The following is a 20,171-nucleotide window of genomic DNA, read 5'->3' as shown; positions in this document are numbered from 1 at the left end:
TTATCGTGCATTGCCCCTTAAGTCTATAGAGGCCTCTTAGATGGATAAACCTGTGTGAATCTATAGTAACCCTGGCTGTATAAATACAGCTCGGGCTCTCAAACCAGCCTTCCCTGCTGCTTCCTTTAGGTTGTGAAGACTTAGTAAATGAGGAAAACCGAAGGAAGTGGTGAGAGCAAGAATATATTGTGTAAATTGTGCTCTGGAAAGCCCCATATTATTATGTTTCTCAGCTCCACATCGCCAACTGGCACAACATCGTCGAAAACTATTGTGTATGAGTTGTAACAACAATGCCTGCTTGTCTGCCAAATGTGCAAACACAGTATCACAAAAGCCCTTGCCATTACAATGCACAACAAACAATGTCTTGTGTGGTACATACGGTCAGTTGAAACAGTGATCGTTGTTAGCTATCCCAGCAAGCGATATGTACTATGAGCAGCTATGGTGACCTGTAGTGATCACGACTAAAGCCAGTGAAATAGTATTGCATTGTCCCTATACAAACACACTTTAGTGTTTGATTATAAAAACACATACTCAGGGCTGATTTACACTCTCTTTCAGACAGGCGTCTGACATGTTCTGAAGGTCGACTTGGCCCTTCAGATGTGGCTGAGGCATTTATGTCACTCTCTGAATTAGAGCTGTTTGAACATGCCACCCACCTCGGTGGCGATAGGCCAGATGGAATGAGGTATGAGGGGGTTTAAAAAAGGAGAGTGCCACACATTTCTCCTTGAAGCTTCGATCTTCTCACAACACATTCTGGCAAGCTACAACAAAGACAAGGGAGAGCTATAGCCTGTAGGGTTGTGACAGTTTGGATTAAAAAAAAAATCATAAAAGTGCAGCAACTCGACACGCAAGGATTGATTACACTATTGTACCAATAGTCATTTGAGATCTAGTGCCTGCATCATAGACAACACAAAAATCTGTTTATGCAGAAAGATCATAAGAACTCCCATCCCACAATTGTACTAATCAGATACAGGTAAGAAGCCTTAGCAGCATGGGTGATTCATGATCGCTATCTCCATTGGTAACAGTTTAAGAAGAACTGGTGCATATAAGGGAATTGTAGTATGGGAGGGGCAGTTATGTGTCTACCCCACATCCCCACCCACAACTCCCCCATGGGGAATCAAGCAAAAGGAGGTGGTTGTTAATTAACTCCGTAGTCTGGAGGGAAAATGCGTTAGAGGCGTTGAGATGTAAAATGTAATTAAAAAAAGGAAATGCAACCTGTACGGTTTGTGTTTGTACTTTTGATCTGGTGAGCTAGAAGTTAGTGGGTGTTGTCGTGTGCTTTGTTGAGAGCCGTTGTAGATTTTTCCCAGCATATTTGTTAATTATGTTTTGTTATATTGTAATGTGTACCGACTACTTTGTTGTAGACAGTGGGGGTGTCACAATGGTGGGCACATGATATAATGTAATGTAAACTACAGCCTCAACGCTTGGACGAATCAGCATCTCTTATAAAATCTGATTGGGGAACAACTAGGCATTATATTATTGATTGCATCAGATTGTAAAGGTTTATCTTATGTGCAGTATTGTACATTTTCAAAACAAGGTTTGTAATGTTAAACGTACTACATCAATGTGTTTGAATGAGTATAAATATGGAAATATATTATCTTTCAGTCCCACTGGGATGGCTTGACGGGGAGACTGTCATTCAACAAGTCGAGTGGTCTTCGTACAGACTTCGATCTGGACATCATCAGCTTAAAGGAGGACGGACTTGAAAAGGTACATTTTTGTCTCTTGAGTTTTTTACTTAGATGGAATAAAAACACAACAGCAATGTGTCACCACATGCAGTGTGAAAGAAAGTGGAACTTCTGTGATGAATATACCATAAAACAAGAATTGAATGGATTATTACTTTCACAAATCCGTTTCAGATTTTCCTCTTGATGTGGAACAAATAATGCAACTTTGACGGTATCATTTACCTCCTAACAAGGTAGCAAATTGGGTGTTTCAACATAAACATAAGTTAGTGGATCATAAAGCAAATTGGATTAGGGTACACATTAGGGTGTTAATTGCAGCCTCTCTAAATGATAATTTGAGGTGATGCCCAAAATGCTGTTTGGCGGTAATGAGCTGTATAAACATGTTTTACAAAAAAATAACTAAAAGGTTGGTAATATATAACTTATTTTATTATACTAGAAGGCAAAGTACCCCCTGGACTATCACAGCTTTTCTCTACTAAAGGGCTTTCATACATTATGAATACATCAAATAGGGATAAGTCCCATTATGACTTCCTCAAGTACTCCCCAAAGGCTCCACGCTATAAAATAGCAGCAGCTTTTCAGCTTGTAACCCTTCTGTTCAAGAGTAAAGCAAAAGAAAAGTGCTGCTTTGAAATGATTCTTGTCTATTTCACTGGCATCTTGTCCTGCATGTGGTCAATTAAGTTGAAGCACAGACATCTAGCAAAAGTATTTGATGCCATATTAACATCTTCTCATTGTGTCTGTGACAAATCCCACGCTTGGGCATGTTAGCGTTGATCCAGCAATGTGCTGAGGATTTTTTCTCTCTTGTATATCCGTGGAATCGGCTTTAACAGTTTGAGCCGGTTAAGATGTGGACTTTCCTCAACTAATCCATTGTAATTGAATATTAGCCCAAGTTTGAGCTTATGCTGGAATTATGAACAGGTTCTCAGAGTGCCACTTCCACTTAACACCAGCATACTCAGGAGGGTGAAATAAATGTAATGCTCTCTCTGTGGTTGCATGAGTAAATAACTTTTGAATCAAATATTTGGCTAATCTTGTTTAATGAATGGAGCTAATTGTAATTGGGCACAATTAGAAGAGAATTTTGCAAAGCCGAAAGCATTTCAGAGATATTTTTAAATCTCTCTCCTGGAGTCCTCTTTGGTTGTGTGACAAGCTGTAACTAATGTGCTTTTCAAATTAGAGCACATGCCTCTCTCTGGATTAGGCAGGGAGGACATTAACAGACATTTTTCAACCTTTTTTGTCTGTGTGTGTGTGTGTGGGGAGGGGGGGGGTATGTCTTTAAATGGATCTACCTCAAGCACAAACCCCAGTGAATATTAAAAGTGGTGTCTGTAGTAATGAAGAAAGCAGGAGGGATAGGAAGAGGGTTTGGTGGAGGGCTCGACTTGCACACAGAGATTGTTACCGACAGCCACAGGACTATTTGTGCTACTGATATGTTCCAGAGTGTGTCCCTACAATATGCAGAGCTTTTAGCCTGAGGGCTCCTCGCATGTATAAATCCCTTTTATTTTTTCAAATCTCTGGGCTTATCTCACTGCATCTGCAGAGCAAAATTACTTTTACAGTGTAATCCAACCTGCAGCCCCATGCTTTACCTTCATTCAAATCAACTGTAACCTTTTTTCAATATTTGCTTTTATTTTTAATTATGTTCTGCTTGTTTCAACCCCATTGTTTAGCCTTGTATTTATGTTTCATGCACGTTTACACCCGGTCAGAAACCATTACAGTATGATGAATCAATATTGGTATGCTTAAATCGATTAAAGTAAAATATGCTACATTTGCATGAAAAAGTGTCCAGGCGTAGTTTGAAGATGAGTGAAGGTGATTCAGTTTACAGGTTTTGAAAATGTTCTCTATTTTTGATCTAATTGCAATCTACAGTATTTTATTCTGTTAAAAAAATATTCATTGTTTAACATACAATCCATCAAATGATTGCTCACCATGCTTGATTTCTTTCAAGACATACACCTTAATACCCCCTGCTTTCAAAAACAACCTGGCTTGCTGATATAAAGGTGACTCAGCCAATCGTCTAATGCTGCTGGAGAAGCGTTCAACCTGGCACTAATGTGGGAGACTGGTTGGTGTCTGCTGGGGTCACAGCACACCAACAGAAACAGAACACTTAGCTACACGCTTTTCATCTTCCGCAGGTGGGGAAGTGGAGTGTGTCGGGAGGTCTCAACATCACAGAAGTGCCGAAGCGAAAAGGGATGAACATCACTGATTCCCTAGCTAACCGTTCCCTCGTCATCACCACCATCCTGGTAGGTCACCTGTGTAGCCTCGTGTAAAAGATATCTTACACTTCATGTCTCAGTATTCCTTCAGGTAAAACACTGAAACTCAAGCTTTACAGCAATGTCTTATGTTTAGCTCTTTCCAGCATTCACCACGTTTTATTCTATAGTTATTGCAGCATTTGTGAGTAGTGCATGAGTATGCTGTGCAAGAATGAGAAGCTTTACAGGTTTAGTAACAGGAACTTCAATTATCAGTGATTCAGACTAGATTTTAAAGTCACTTCATGAGCACGTTAAATGAGGCCTGGAAGCACAAAAAAACAACAAAGTAATAGACAGTTACACAGAATAAACTATTCTTGAGAACGCAATAATTACATGTGCAGATAGAAAGAACTAAGTGAACCCTCCCCCAGCTCCCCATCGCATTTATTTGATCCCTGGGTGTATGTACTTAACGCTGTCACTGGATGTTCGGGTCTTTATGGAGCTACCAGGGAGGTGCTGACACAGATGCTCCCCCTCCTGCACCTTTTCAGGATAGATATACAAGCTGCTACGATAAACACCATCATTATGCCTATATTGGACCACAAGGCTGTAATTATGACAAGTGAGGTCAAGGCAGGACATAATTAATGCCCATCAGGTGCCATCCATGTTAATTCCGTCTCAAAGAGGAGAAATTTAACAAGGATTTAAGTGGCATAATGTTAAACTACTGCAGTAGGAAATGCCAGCATTGGCTGATTATATGTTGCCATTTAAGTGCTGTGAATGTATATGTGTTTCAGTTAGATTTCAAGTTACCTAACATCTTTGATCATTTTCTGGTCATAAAGTGCATTTGAGTATTTTTGTCATTAGCATGTCGTTGGGATTCATTAGTTTAAGATGATAAAATTGCCTACTTTCAAATTGCTGAAGAGATTTTCAACTTTAATATCAATCTCCCCCCAATGTAATGACATTGCATCAAACTGATTCCAGTGATGCATGAACAAGACGTCTGACAGCTTTATAGTGATAACTTTCTCGAAGAGATTAAGGCACTTAATGTGTTTTCCCTCTTACATTAATTGTTTGCACTCCATTGCCTGTAATGTCTGCTTGCAAGCCCACCTCCCTCCTAGTTCTGTGATGCACGCCCATGCTGCGACTGTGAGGGTAGAACTAGTATAAACACTTTGATTTCAGTCCAAACCTTGGGGAATAGCAAAAATTGGAAGGCTAGAAACAGATGGTAATGACTTTTTCCCTTAACATGCAAACTTTTTGATCATGTTAATTGGACAACTTGAGCAAAGTTTGTGGCGAAGCACTTGCTCTCTAAATGCATTGTCATCAAGTATTGATAACGTATTATTCATTTAAGAGGCCATCCTAATTGTGATGTCAAAGTGGCTTCATATTTTGAAAGCAAACAATTACAGATGTTTATCGTTTAAGCATTTCTTTTCTCTGCATTTTATGTTGTTAGAATTTACAGAATAAATCATGTCTTGCAATAATGTTAGTTGTATACTGTCCTTTGCATGCAACTGAGCTCAACAGTGCATCTGTGCCCACATGCTACCAGCACTTATAACTGTTGTTGTATGTTCATTGGCCCAACCTCCACCCTCATCAGCTCCACTTTAACTCATGAAAAACAAACAATCCATGAGCGAAAACAAATGCTGTGACTGCCTATTTTCTCCTCTTTAACTGTATATTTTTACTTAGTACCGCAAAGGCTGCAGTTGAAAAAAGTAGTAACCACAAAGCAATGGTCACCTTCACTAGAGAATTAATTACACTGCTACGGATCTCAGTTTGTAAAATATGCACCTGGCTGTTGGAGGCTGTACATTGTATTACAGTCCTTGCATACATGGACCAACATGTTTTGCAATGCACAGTGGGACATGGAAATGTATTAGGTAGGGAAATGATAACAGGCACTAAATAAAGGAAATCATTTATGAGCTTTTCTGTGTCAGTCATGGTCACTGCAGGCGCCATTTCTGTTGCTCTCCCCTGGAGATTGGTGTCAATTGATGAAGGCAACGTCGGGGGCATGTTCCATTTCACTGTGGCATTCTGTTCCTAATCAAGCTTTTATATAGCCCAAATTATGAGCAGCCAGGCAGGATATTACAGGCCGGTAAAGAGTGTCCGCTACCTGACCATAAAACAAACTGACCTGTACACCAGCTATATAGGTCACCGGAAGAGATGAGGTTTAGTTAGCTCAACACCACAGGCACATTTATAGTATAAACATTCATTTGATGTGCATTAGCATCACTATAGCAAGACACTTTACATTGCAGACTTTAATTAGCTCAATTCTCCTTTCTTTAATACATCGGTGTAGGAAAAACCTCAGCCGTCTTTCATATTTTAACACCCTCTATACCCGCACGCTGAACTGGAATCTGCTGTCACTGCCTGTTAAATGCAACAGCGACTCATCAGCTCAGATCACTTTGCTTCAATTAAGTGCATGTGCTGAAACAAATTGAAAAAGCTGACCTCAACATTGCTTTTCATTTGATCTTTTGGGTCTGTGCAGGAGGAGCCATACGTCATGCTTAAGAAGTCTGACAAGGCGTTGGTTGGGAACGACCGTTTTGAAGGATTCTGCATCGACTTGCTCGCACTGCTGGCCAGCGTCCTGGGCTTCACGTATGAGATCCGTCTGGTGCCTGATGGGAGATACGGCTCCCAGGACGAGAAGGGCCAGTGGAACGGCATGATCAGGGAACTTATAGAGCATGTAAGTTGTACTTCCTGTTGTCTGCTTCACATTTTTCCTTACAGGAACAGTTTGACATGTTGTGAAATATGCCCATTTGCTTTATTGCCAAGTTGCAAGCTTAGTAGGTGCCAGGCAACTCCAAGAAAGTGTGTCTCTCAGCCAAGGAATAGTCCAGGATATAAAAAAAATGCAATTTTGTTTTTTGTTGTGATTAAACAAATTAAGTTTTTCGTGAATTAGTGAGCTTCGGAGATACTGGTGGTTTTGTAACTTTTAGACGGGGCCAGGCACATGTTTGCAGTCTTTATGCTAAGCTAAGCTAATTGACTGCTGGCCTCAGCAAAAGATATATTGTGCGGACACGGTAGAGATGTCTAATAGAGATCTAATTCTCAGCAAGACCACTACTGATCGTATTTCCCGAAATGTCAAACTATCCCTTCATGATGCGCTGCATCTCTAAAATTATGCAGCTTCAATCGCTGTAAAAATGTTTTACATCATCACGCAAACTTACAAAAGCATGACATTGAACTAAATTGAAGGTTATGTCCTCTGTGTGGGCAGTGATATAGTAATGATTGAATACAAGTCAGGAAGAGCCTGCAAAGCTGTCAGTAACATTTATGGCACAATTATGTCAAGGTTGCCTAAAAGTTACTAGTGTGTTGATGTCATTCAGCAAGGCAAACCCCTTCCTTCAGCGGGATAAGCCAGAGATCCAGGATGAGCATGTGATCCTGCATATATTGTAAGGATGCAGGAAACACACCGGGAATCATCTCGCTGAAGCATAGTGGGCATTTCGGCTGGCTTTGTAGAACTCATAGCCTCAGCGGCCATGATACAGCCTCACACCGAAGTAATGGTGGCAATTCTCTGCTGGCATTTCATAAGTGTCCCTGTCAGTGCTCTCTCTTTGTCCTCAGCCCCATCGGGTCAGCGCTGTACTCAGCTGAAAACTTGTAATAGCTTAAGTGGCATTTAGTGCAGGGAAACGTATGGCAGGAGTCAATGGCTTGGTGCTGAAAGGGTTGGGAAAGGTGGGCTTCGACTGCAGCACTTTATTTCTCCATCCAAGCTTTTTGCTAGATCCATGTTAAATACAATAACCTTGAGGGGAACAAATGAATTACTAAAGGCAGAGAATTCTGGCAAGATATAGAGATGCATGTCTCCATCGTTAAACAGCACTGTTCTTGGTTTAAAAAGAGAGATTTTGCAAGTGGTCACAGAAAGTTAATTATCTTACAGCACACGAGAGAAAAGAAATGTGGTTTTGCTGTTATTGTTTGTGACATATGGTTTACATGTGTTTTGAAGATGTAGCATTTGATGACAACTGAGACCTCTTGACTGAGCTTACTGTAAATATGACCGGAAGCTGGTGAACAGACAAACAAACTGTCAGGAGCCGATTGGCGTTAGGACCCAAATGGCGACGAAGATGTACATTTATTTGTTAAGCAACAAAAGACAGGATCAAAAGGGTCAAAAAGGCTGAGGCACAAACAGGACACAAACGGGCTAACATACAGTACAATCCGACACTGGGGCAAGAGACACAAAGGGTTTAAATACAAGGGGAAGGTGCCGGTAATGAGGCACAGGTGGAAACAATCAGGGGAAAGGCACATGAGAAGGGAGGTGTTTGGACAAGTAAAGGGAATACACATTCAGGGACAAGGCAGACAATCACAGGGACAGAAAGTGCAGGGACACAGAGGACACAAGAGACATGGACTACACAATAAAACAGGAAACAACCCAACACTGTGACACAAACATACTCATGTCAACAATTTGCTTCATTTGCTTGTGTTTTACAGACGATAAATAATATATCAGCAAAGAAAATACAGTTAAGGATGAATTGAAGCAAGACATCTCAGATTGTACTTATATCTTAGCTTTTTTAGTCGGTTTATTGCCTCTGTGAATAACAGCAAAAGTGAAGATTAGAATCTACACCGCTATTTATTGCTTTTACTGCTCCTTATCGCATGACCAAGGGCGCATGAAGTCTGCTTTGTGGATTTTTAGTGGGTTCTATTTTGTGGTCTGGTGCTTTTCTTACCCCTGTCGGTATGGATTAGCTGATCTGTGATTCAGCAGACCTGAAACATAAACTTTAACTCAAGCTCAAGAGATCTGACCCTGGGATCATATGAGAGGCTAATATGGCTACAGATTCCTTGGGAGTAAACCTCAAACTACCTCATCACCGTCACTGAGCTAATTATGTACTGTACAATGCTATTTTCTTATATATCTATCTTGTACAAAATACAATTTATGAAATATATTTTATGCATGAATTGCATTCATTGGTTACACCATATACAAAAAGGTAGAGAAGGGAAAAGTAAAAGGTCACTTTTGTCATAGTTTTTATCTGTTCAATTTGTATTCATAACTACTTTCTATAAACCTATTACAAACATAATGCCCCCTCATTGTTATACAGACAGATTAGATGTATAACAGTTTACAGGGGATCAGTGCGTTGGCTTACAAAAGGGTCCCAGTGTTAGATAAGGTGTGAGGTAGAAAACTTGGGAAAGCGGTTGGTTTGAGCTGATAAAACTGGGCAAACCACAAGGCTCATGCATTAATGCTATCAGCTCACATAGTGGACCGTCATAAATCACTGTGCATACTAGGAGACTGGGACATACTGGACACATCACATAAACAAACCACAACATCTCTCCTGGTAGTATCTAACTATCGCCAAGAAAATAATTCTTTTAAACTGGAAAAACAGAAGGCAACTCACCATCTCACAGTGATTACATCTTTTAACGGGTCAGGTAACACTGGAATAAAAAGTTCAATGGACATTTTTAAAATAGTATTACTGTCCCATAATGATTTAGTTAAAATGGCTATCTTCCCACATTAATTTCTAGATTTTATTCAGTTTCTACTGTCAAGACTTTTCTTTTTATTACCACTGCCACAACAAATGCTTTAAATACTTCTATGCCCAAACTAACTCCACACAGCTGCTTCCCAACAACGATTATTCAGCACACATCTTCCTCCCCATGCAAATCTATAGTTAATGGCTCTATTTTAGTAGTGCTCTACATGTCGTTAACCTGTATCCAACCCTGCCTCCCTATCTGTATGTCATTCCTGTATCTCTGTTGTTGCAAGTAATTAAAAAAAAAATCATAGTTGTATTACAAAATTTAACAAAACTGATTGACTGACCACTCAAGTGTATTCATGCCAGATGAAGCCCTCATCCATCTCTGTACTATAGTTTATCAAGTTATGTCACACGTAGAAGGTGATGTGACAGAAATAAAGCAAAGCTCTGTAAGAGTATATTTTTGGATGCATATAATACTATATTGCAATTTTCTCCCCATGTAACTGTCGCTTACAAAAAAAGTGCAATGTTGTCAAGTGCAATGATTTAGCACGGTGTAACATACAGCCTTTATTTTTTATTCAGTGTAGTCACAATGCGGTGCCAAAGGGCATTGTTTGGAAGGTGCTAAATGATGCAACAGGCCTTGTTAAACTTGATTTAGTCATAATAGATGATCACTTTAATCATGCTGTGATGCAAATGTTAATAGCGTGCTTAGCACATCATTTGTTTCTGTCATGGCAATTCCCGTTTCCCTCGACAGATACGTTAGAAGGTTGTAGCCAGCCCACATCATCTTTGAAAGACACTGACTAGTCAACTAGATTTAGGTCTGAACGAAAGGCTGCTCTATATGTATTCTGGGAAAACACACACATTTTGTATTTTTGTGCTCATCTAAGGATTTTTTTTATGGTAAAAACCTGTGACTGCATGTGAATGGACAAGTGCTATTTTGATTTTGATCCGAGACAACAGGATGACATGGTGGGAGGAATGGCTGACCCGTAGCTGCAAGGGCAAAAGTTCAACTGCCTCAACAGCAAACATGTCTGTCCCGTCTGTCAAAGCCCCCTTCAGTAAATCACAGTTCCAGGCCATGACGCTCTGAATGCGCCACTAATGCATAGCAACAGTTGCTGGATTGCATTGCATGTTCTTCATCCTTAGCCCTTTGTGTAGTATGACATTCAACTGCCTTACATAAGAGGCATATCTACACTGTTCTGCTCAGGAGTGTCCCACTATGCATCCATTCATCACCAAGTGTCTTGTAAATGCATGTTCAACTGGCGACCAGACCATTTTATATTTCCTCAGCATCCCTGTTGCAAAAATTGCTCTCCGTTATCAGTGGTGACCATTGCATAGTTCAGCAAAGTGTGTTTCTACAAATGCATCACATTCTACTGAAGCAAAATCTGCTCTCGTATCTCCTCTAAATGTTTGAAGAAGAAGGAAGGGAGCAACACAGAATCCCTATATGCAAGTGCTATACAATCATTATATCAGCATTGTGATTGCATGCTGTAAAATACATATACAGACCGTATAGCACGGTGTGTAAATGTTTGCTGAGAGATAAAAAGCCATGGTTGTAAGCAGTATGTAATTACCGTGTTTGGCACCGTAGCAAATGCACTAATGTTTTCTGCTGTTTTCAATTCAGAAAAACTAAGAATAAGAAAAACCTCACTGCAATAATTCTCTGCTACTGTTCAGTGTGCAGTCAATGGATTGGAGAGGCATGGATCGTGCTAGTTGTAACTTTATCATCAGGTGAGCAGGTCCGGAGGGAGAACACCACTAAGCCCACCATCTGCAAACCCAGATAACACTGAGCCATGTGGCACGCAGCAGGGCACTATCAGGTGATCTTGATTGTGCCCAGTTTGTGTAGTAAGCAGAACAAGGACATGCAGCATGTATATTAGCACACCGTAGGGATGTTTGGAATCGCATGCTGGTTGATCTTCCGGCTGAGTGGCAGGTTGGTTCAAAGCTGCAGTTGGCAGCAGAGACCAGAGGGACCAGTATGTAATCTACAAATTTGAATAGTTTAAGAGGGACAGCAGATGCACTGCAGGATGCATCGGCTTTCCCATCTTTCCATCTCTTCAGAGGCCACCGTGTATTTAGCTACCGTGGTGCTGACCACAGGAGTGCCCAATCCGCAGTGCCAGGCGCAAAGTGGAAATGTTTTCTTTCTAACCTTTGTTTACTGCTATGGAGTAGTTATCACATGAATCTGAGGAATGAGCTGTTTCAGCCACAGGGAGAGTTAAACTTATGTTAAGAACAGCCTTACGGTGGTATGAAGGTCCTAAAAAACAAATAAGATGCCATATAGTACAACACATCACAAGAAGTATGCAGGACTTGCCTTTATCATTCAGCTCTCTGTCTTGTTGTCTTATTAAAGTTATGTGTGCTTCCGGACCCAGCAGATCCAGTTCCTGCGGGATCAGGTCTGATGGTTTTGAATAAAGACCCAAAACAAACACGAGACCTCAGTGTATTTTGAGGAAAATGCTGTGCGGTGAACAAGCCCTGTTCCTCTTTTGCCGCTCAGCATGTAGGAAGAAAAGAAAGCCTCCCCTTGCGAGTTGTGTCGTTTATTGGAGGAAAGAGCTCTCCGAGCGTGAACCAAGCAGCTGGTTTCATTAACCTCCTGTCCAGCCGGGTTGCAGGGGAGTTGTGGGGCCCGCAAATTTAAATGTTAACCTTCTGAATCTGCAGTCATACGCATATAATAGTGTCGGCAACTTATTTGTCATGCTCAGCCGTGTCCATTGCATAATGCTATATGGTGTCATATGTCATTCTATTGACACTAGATAATGGCTTCATAGCTGGAACTGCAGCTGATACATTGGAGCAATGTAAAAGGGATCATCAAAGAGACATATTTCACTTTCAAATTTCCCATTCACTTTTCATAGAGAATGCCATCCCCATATATTTTTGTCTGTATCTAAACTTCAAATGAAAGGCAAACCATATATCGTCTGGTTTTATTCTCCCAATACATAATTGACAGTATCAATGATGATATGATGCATCAATATAGCATGATGAAGAGTCTACACAGTGACTCACAGTGTGAGACAGTTCTTGGACATAGCTTCAACATTGTTTTAGTTTGCATGCTAACATGCTCTAGTGACAATGCTAGCATGCAGTATTTACAGTGTTTAACATCTTCACCATCCCATTTTAGCATGTTCGGATGTTACTATTTTCTAATTAGCACTAAATGAAAAGCTGAGGCTGAGGAGAATTTCATTATTTTTGCAAGTATTTGGTCATACACCAAAGTATTTGAAAAAAAGAGTCCATTTTAAACTGATCGTAGTGCTTCATGACAAGTTACAGAAGTTAACAAAAAACATCCTGAACGGGAGGAGAATGGCTGTACTAAACTTCCTATTAATTAATTCAATACTTGTTGATACATTTTACATTTTACTCAACGCAACAAAGGTCAATCTTGTGGTGGGACTAGAGGGTCAGGGGCTCACAAAAATATGTATAATTAATATTCTAGGAAAATTACAACTATCTGCCAAACCAAATGTCATTGGTGCAATACAGTATTTCAGTCTGGACCAAAGTGGTGGACCAAAAGACAGACATTGTGAACTCTAGAGCAATGCTGCAAGCTTGGCCAAAAAAAAAAAAACACTGCCAATATTGAAATAGAAATCAGATGTTCTGTATTTATGTTCTATGTGTTTTCCCGCTGCAGAGAGCAGACTTGGCAGTGGCTCCTCTCACCATAACCTACATGCGTGAAAAGGTTATCGACTTCTCCAAGCCCTTCATGAGCATGGGCATCAGCATAGTGTATCGCAAACCCAACGCCACCAACAATGGCTTCTTCTCCTTCCTGAACCCCATGACTCCTGACATCTGGATCTACATCCTCTTGGCCTACCTGGGTGTTAGCTGTGTCCTTTTTGTTATTGCCAGGTAAGTCCACAAGTTGCATACTGTCCTAACCGTCCTTCATACATTTCACCTTGAGGTCTCTCAATAGACACAGTAATTTACTCTGATATTATTGCAGGATGAGATTTCAGTAATCCAGCCAGTTCCTCATACTGTGCTGGGTCGTGATCAAGGCAGTTATGTCTGCATGGGCTGTGGGAGGAGGAATGTAAATAAAAAACCTTCAGTGGAGTTGCAAAGTCCCATTCAGTGTGCAATTTCTCATTTCCTGTGTGATGTCTTTCTTTATTGGCAATGCAGCTTTACGATGCACTTTAAAATGATTGCTTATACAAAAAATATACTTGCTGATGCAAAAACAAAATTATAACCTCATGATCATATTCAGCAGTACAAAAATAAAATATATACACCTAATGGGAAATGGAAGCTATTTATAGTACCATTCATTAGTATTTACATACAAAAATGTAATTCCTGGCAGTAATAAATCATAGAATTATTATGGTTGGAGTTCTGTTGATTGGCTGAAAAGTTGATTGGCTGAAAAGTATTTTTTTATTCTCATGAATATGATGAATATCCTGTTAGTATCATTGTGAGTATTTCCTCCTGCTCCTCATGCAAAATGGTGCTTGAGGAAGTTCTAGAAAAGCGGGAACTGAAAAGCGTTCTGGGGCTTGAGAGCAAACAGCTGCAGTCCTCTCTCCTCATTCGTTGTTGTGAGACCAAACAAATTCTGGAGTGGCTTCACATAAGTACAAAATCATCTTTAAATTGTTGCATGAGTTTTTTTGGAGGCTAGCCTAGAAAGCTGGAAAGCTGCTGCATCCCCTAAATCATGTGAGCATAAAACAGACAGCGGTGAACAATAGGTCTACTTCAGCACAAGTAGGTAATTTTAAACACTGGACTCATGTCAAGACATTACCAACGATAATAGAACTTTGGCTTTCAAAAGCTATGCTACACCATAATAATTATATTGCAAGGTTCCCTTCCAAAGGCATATTTTAGTCCATAGCTGGAAATGAATGGCATGTAAAATAAACTGTAAGTCAGCCTATATTTAACATAACTTGAAACCTGGAGAAACACATCGGACCAATTATTAGAAGATTTCTGTAACGTGTTGATGTGTAAAACCGTTTAAGCCTCGCTAAGTGTGGCATTATGGAGGTTTCTCCATGTACTTATCATCCCTCATAGTTACACAGGCACCAGGTTTCGGCTTCTGTCTAGATATCTAGGTATGTGAACAAAATATCTTTTTCTCTCATTGATTGGAAGTATAATTTTACCACCATTTCCATTAGTGATAACACAAATATTGCAAAAGTGTTTGACTGTGTAAAAGGTAGAGAGTACAAAAGCAATTACACTTGTATTGTTGGAGAAAATCAAGCATTTACAATGAAAGCAAAACAACATCATCAAAAATCACTTTGTGGATCAAAGTATGTTGCTATTAACTCTATGTATAGCTACTTACAGCCTTTGTCACATTTCAAATGGCTAACATCCATTTCCATAATACATGTGATTTAATTGTTGCCAAATATTTTACATGCAAGTGTCTTTGGGTATTTACATCTTGCGAATGAACATTAACTACTGATAGAGAATAGCTGCATATGAAATAATTAAAATAGAACAAAAAATTACAGTGTTATTGGGGTGTGAAAATACATTGAAATTGCAAATGATTGGATGTCACAACCTGTTGCTGCATAGGGCTGAAGCAGGTACAAATTAAATATAATATTTGGCTATTGTTATGTTTGGACACCAAGCTTCCAGATCACCAACTCTACTGTATGTGTGGGCCACACTCTTGGCAGACAGCTAATAGTGTTGTTCAGCAGACAGTTTTGTGTAGGGTCGTTCAGTCTGAATAAAGCTTATGGCTGTGCTCACCAACACAGCCATTTTACAAAATAGCAGAGAACCAGGAATATTAAAAAAGCACTAGTCTGTGGAGAGATTGCGATCAAATTAGTGTAATGGGGCATTGCCCTTTCCCCCCCCCATGTGTGGCCTCTTTAAGTCCAGTTCATGTGTAATTTTTTAAAAGTGCAGAAGGTCTCTCCTATTTTCCATGCCTCTTCATTATATTCACATATTATTTGACCATGGCTTTCCATTTCACATTAAAGTCAAACAAAATGAGACTGAAGGAATTAATTGGAATGGTGGGGAGACACATTTGTACAACAGCTGCCCAAAGCGTCTCTGATGTCTGCAAATTACAAGTTATTAAGGGGACATGAATGTTAAGAGAAACACTTTCAGATGAAAACACTAGAGAGTGTATTTTATTTTAATGCTATTTTAATAATTAAAGAAATACAATTTAGGTATGCCAACATTGAGTAAAAGCACCCTCTTATTGTCTACAATTAGATTACTATAATTATTATTACGATTATCTACAATAAGAAATACTGGCTGGAAAAACTCAATTTTAGAGGCTTTAAAGGATTAACCATCAGTCCTGTTCAGTGTCTGATTAAAATAGACTGCTGACATGTTAGAAAATATTTCTGGAGCATGTAATTAGATTGAAGTGTATCTATCTCTTGAACATATACATTCCAGTCAGTTAAATCTTTCTAGATAATTCTAACTATGCACCATTGTGGGTTCCAGTATTGTGGGCCATTTTAGTTACTTATCTAGCTTTTGAAGAGATGGGTTTTCTTTCTATCATTAGCACTTTCTACCATATCTCATCAAAGTAACAGATATGCCACATATTGGGCAGATTATTTCTGGCGTCTAAGGGATCCAATTGTATCCAGAAGAGCACCCAGAGTAAAGAGGCAGACAAAGATATTTCACATTATATGAATACATTGAAAAAAAGGGGGGAAAGTAGTGACATTTAGAATGTTTTATCTCAGAATCTGCCTCTGAGAAATGGCTTGTGCAATAAAAGGTATGCAGCAGGTGTCAAACTAAATGGTAGAGATATGGAAAGATGCATGCTTTATGCTTTCAGTGGAGTCTTAATGCCTCACATTCTCAAACATGACATTTTATACTCTTTAATTTTTAAAGTGATTTTTGAGCCCCTGTTGGTCATCTTTAGCACAAGGCATACATATACTGAATAATAAATAGTTTTTGAGCTAAGGCTAAATCATGAACAGACGATTTAAAAATGTTCTGAGATGACATTTGATAATAGTTTTTACTCTAGCAGCATATAAACAACTTAAAAATGTATGGGTGGGTGATCACATTGTTCCCAACATGTTAGGAAAAGTAAAGTCACATGAGCAATGGATCAAAATACTATGTTTTATTTGAAAGCTGTTGCTCATCCCAACTCTACACTTCCCCTCACTTTTATAGAGCGTTTTAATGTCAGCACAGTATTTTGGTTCACATGGCTTGCAGCTTAAATGCTTAGGCTCAGTCTTACTGCTCTCATGAGTTTAGTTGAGAGCAGCGGTGGGCAGTTTTCCTCAGTGAAAACAGACTGTATGCTGATTGCCCAGCACCAAACGGCCGACAAACACAATTAGCGACTAACTAATGAACATAGTGGAGCATGTAGCGGCCAAAGAGACAGATATTTGTCTTCGGAGTAGGTGGAGACCAAAACAGAGTGAATATCGGACGATATCAGGTTGCCACAAACACACATCCAAATAAATGCTAATAATACTTTGTGTTTGCTGGATATATAAATATCTAAATTGCTAACATTTTTGCCACAACAACTCTATAAAGTTAGTCAAGGTTGTGTTTACTGCTTGTTCTGCTGCCACCATATGGCCCGAATAATCATTTAATGCTGGTACCGCTTTGCAGAGCTGCTGCTCTACTGCAGTCATCAATACTGTAGTTTCGTTACTAAAAAACAAAAGTGGAACTCTAAAATAGCTGTACCTCTCAGAATAGCTCTCAAGCTGGTATGATTCTGTTTTTGAGATTCTACTTGAGGAAGGAATGGTATTCAATGTTCATAAAAATAAAGATAAAAAACTGTTTTCCAACTTCCTTTTTTGTTCCAGGTTCAGCCCATATGAATGGTATGACGCCCATCCTTGTAACCCTGGATCCGATGTGGTGGAGAATAACTTCACCCTCCTGAACAGCTTCTGGTTTGGAGTCGGTTCCTTAATGCAACAAGGTTTGCGGGGCACACATCCTCCTCCCTGTCAGAAATAATACTGTCAGACCACCCCCTTTCCCCATGCACTGCTAGCTCTCTCTTTCTTCCTCTTTAACTGACAAGCTCCATGATTTCCATTCTGTGACTGTTTCATAAGACATTTACCTGTCAAGAACAACAGCAGAGCTCAGACTTACATGACAAAGGAAGGCTGTTGTCACCTACCTGCTGTTTAAAAAGGTTAGAGTAGGTGCCAGGCACTTGTCAGAGATTGTCAGGAAAGGATGAAAAACATTTCAGCATTTATTTCCCCATAACGCAGTCGCTTGCCAGGGCAAGAGTTTTCCGATTGTTGGGACGAAAAAGGTTAGTTGAGGAACATGTCTGACAAATGCCAGCTGTCAGCCATGTTAGAGCAGGCTGGTGTGATGTTTTCAGTGCTGTGCGGGAGAAAATGCCTATGTCTCACGCCTAACTGTCCAACAAGTAGACTACCGATTAAATGTCATTGTGATCTTTAATGGTGCTCCGCTACGGATTTTTGGCCGACCACAGATCGCTGGAAGCAGAATCGTCCGATCTGATCACTGATTACGGGATCTATTTGAAGCCATTTCACTGCTCAACTAGCAATTCTGCTCCTCTGCTCTTTGAATGTGTGTGTGTGTCTGTGTGTTTGTCCATGTGTCAAGAAAGATTTTTGTTAATTTATGTCTGTATACAACACGGAGCAGAGCAGAGACAGGCAAATGCTACAAACAGGCTTGGGAGTCATATCATAGACTGCCATTTGTAGAATTAGATTTCTGAGGTGGCTACAGGATTGTCGACATACAAAGTCAACATAAAAAACAAAGGATTGATGTAATTAACATCATATTTCTATCTAAAGAAGTATTTAGCATCAAATCTATATTATATTTTACTTATTTATTGTAGCTGTTCAAAAACATTAAAACATTTTCAGTCGAATGGACGAACGAACGAACTACCACTTGGGCCGGCGCTCGTGTGTTTGTCCAGCTGTGTTGCTGTCAGAGCGATTTAAAGAGCCAGCGAGACAGCAGACAAATGAGTATTGAAAACATTTCAATTCAGAATCAATGTGACATCTCGTCGGCCGATAATCGTCAGTGGCCGATCGGAGCACCCTTAGTCGTGTTTGATGCTGAAACCAGTCAGAACTAAATAAGCAATGTATTCATTCAGCACGAGGACCCACCATGTATCACTAAACCTCCCACTGGAGATTTAATTATACCTTTTGACTGAAAAACCAAAGGGATACAACAAGTTTTAATTTGCTAGATGTCCCTTAAAGGGACAGGTAAGTAAATGAAGGCCCAGGAGTAAAACAATGAAGTCAACTGTGGAGGAAAAAGAAGACCCAAGTAATAAAATGCTTAACCTCAATGTAACAAGACAAATCAAAGAGGCTTAGTGAGACTTGACAGTGGATCTTTGCCCATAAGGATAGCAAACACATTCAGCAATTCATTAAGCACAGAAGCTCGGCAGCACTCTTGTGAAACTGCATAGCAGCTCTGCCAATTTGCCGGTGCAGGCAGAGGGCTGCGAGTGTAGCACCAACATGCCGGGAGAGAGAGAAGGGAGAAAATCAAAACAAAATGAGCTAGTTAGTAGCCTTTATTATTAAACTAAACTGAGAAGAATTCCCTATTATATTTGTTATCATGGCTCACAATGTTATGTTGTCTGTCAATGCCTCATATTTACAATCGTCAACTGAAACTGCTGCTGGTAATCTGTATCGAAGCTAATATAAAGATCATGTGTGCTTTCTAGCAGGTTTATCTGCATTACGAATTGATATATGATGGGTAGTTTTTTTTTATGTTGCATAACTGTTTCTACATGATTTTTAAATTGAGTATTGTCAAAATGATCTTGACAATGATTTGAAAACACATAAATGATCAGAGTTGAAATTGACGGACTGATTCTGGCTTTCCGTGGCTTCCATTTGTGCTGCAGCACCTTGTAACACATGCTGAATGGTGGTCTCTGCAGCGAGGTGTATTTTGTCTGTGTCACATTAACAGACATCCTCTAGTTGTCTGCCAAACACAGTGACAGCAGCTGAGACGGAAGCCATTTCCTTGACGTGTTCAAAATGCAAATGGTCGCGTTTGAGGAGATGCACAAATTAAAAAAAACAGATTCTCCCAGCTTGTCTGTGGGAGGGAGGTGTCATAGACAAGACAAAGAACGCAAAAATATGAGGAGGTGCAAACCAAACACTTTGTGTACTTCAAATGCCTTCTTGGGGGTCTCAGTAGGCTGTTGCTCACAACAAACATATGTCTGATCATTTCCTGTAAATTGGTTTCTCTGCGAGAAATAATTTTAGAAAGTTTGTTTGCTTCATGAATTGACTTATTCCCTATTCTCTCATTCCCACTGATATTATTCTTTG

General features: G+C 39.8%; 1 protein-coding gene across 1 annotated transcript in view; it reads left to right on the top strand.

The window, feature by feature from the left end:
- Window positions 1–20,171, top strand: part of LOC306744772 (glutamate receptor ionotropic, kainate 3-like) — a gene marked incomplete at both ends in the record, with an annotated part of 90,965 nt that overhangs the window by 63,446 nt on the left and 7,348 nt on the right. The window contains 5 exons of the mRNA XM_079227456.1: window positions 1,657–1,764; window positions 3,944–4,057; window positions 6,591–6,794; window positions 13,409–13,632; window positions 17,634–17,752. Coding sequence (XP_079083582.1) covers window positions 1,657–1,764; window positions 3,944–4,057; window positions 6,591–6,794; window positions 13,409–13,632; window positions 17,634–17,752 — 769 coding nt within the window. The remainder of the gene's footprint in view (window positions 1–1,656; window positions 1,765–3,943; window positions 4,058–6,590; window positions 6,795–13,408; window positions 13,633–17,633; window positions 17,753–20,171) is intronic.

This window comes from Taurulus bubalis (assembly GCF_910589615.1).
Source record: "Taurulus bubalis genome assembly, chromosome: 12".
Taxonomy (NCBI): Eukaryota; Metazoa; Chordata; class Actinopteri; order Perciformes; family Cottidae; genus Taurulus; species Taurulus bubalis.
Note: the sequence above shows the minus strand (reverse complement) of the source record. Positions and strands in the feature narration are given on the sequence as shown.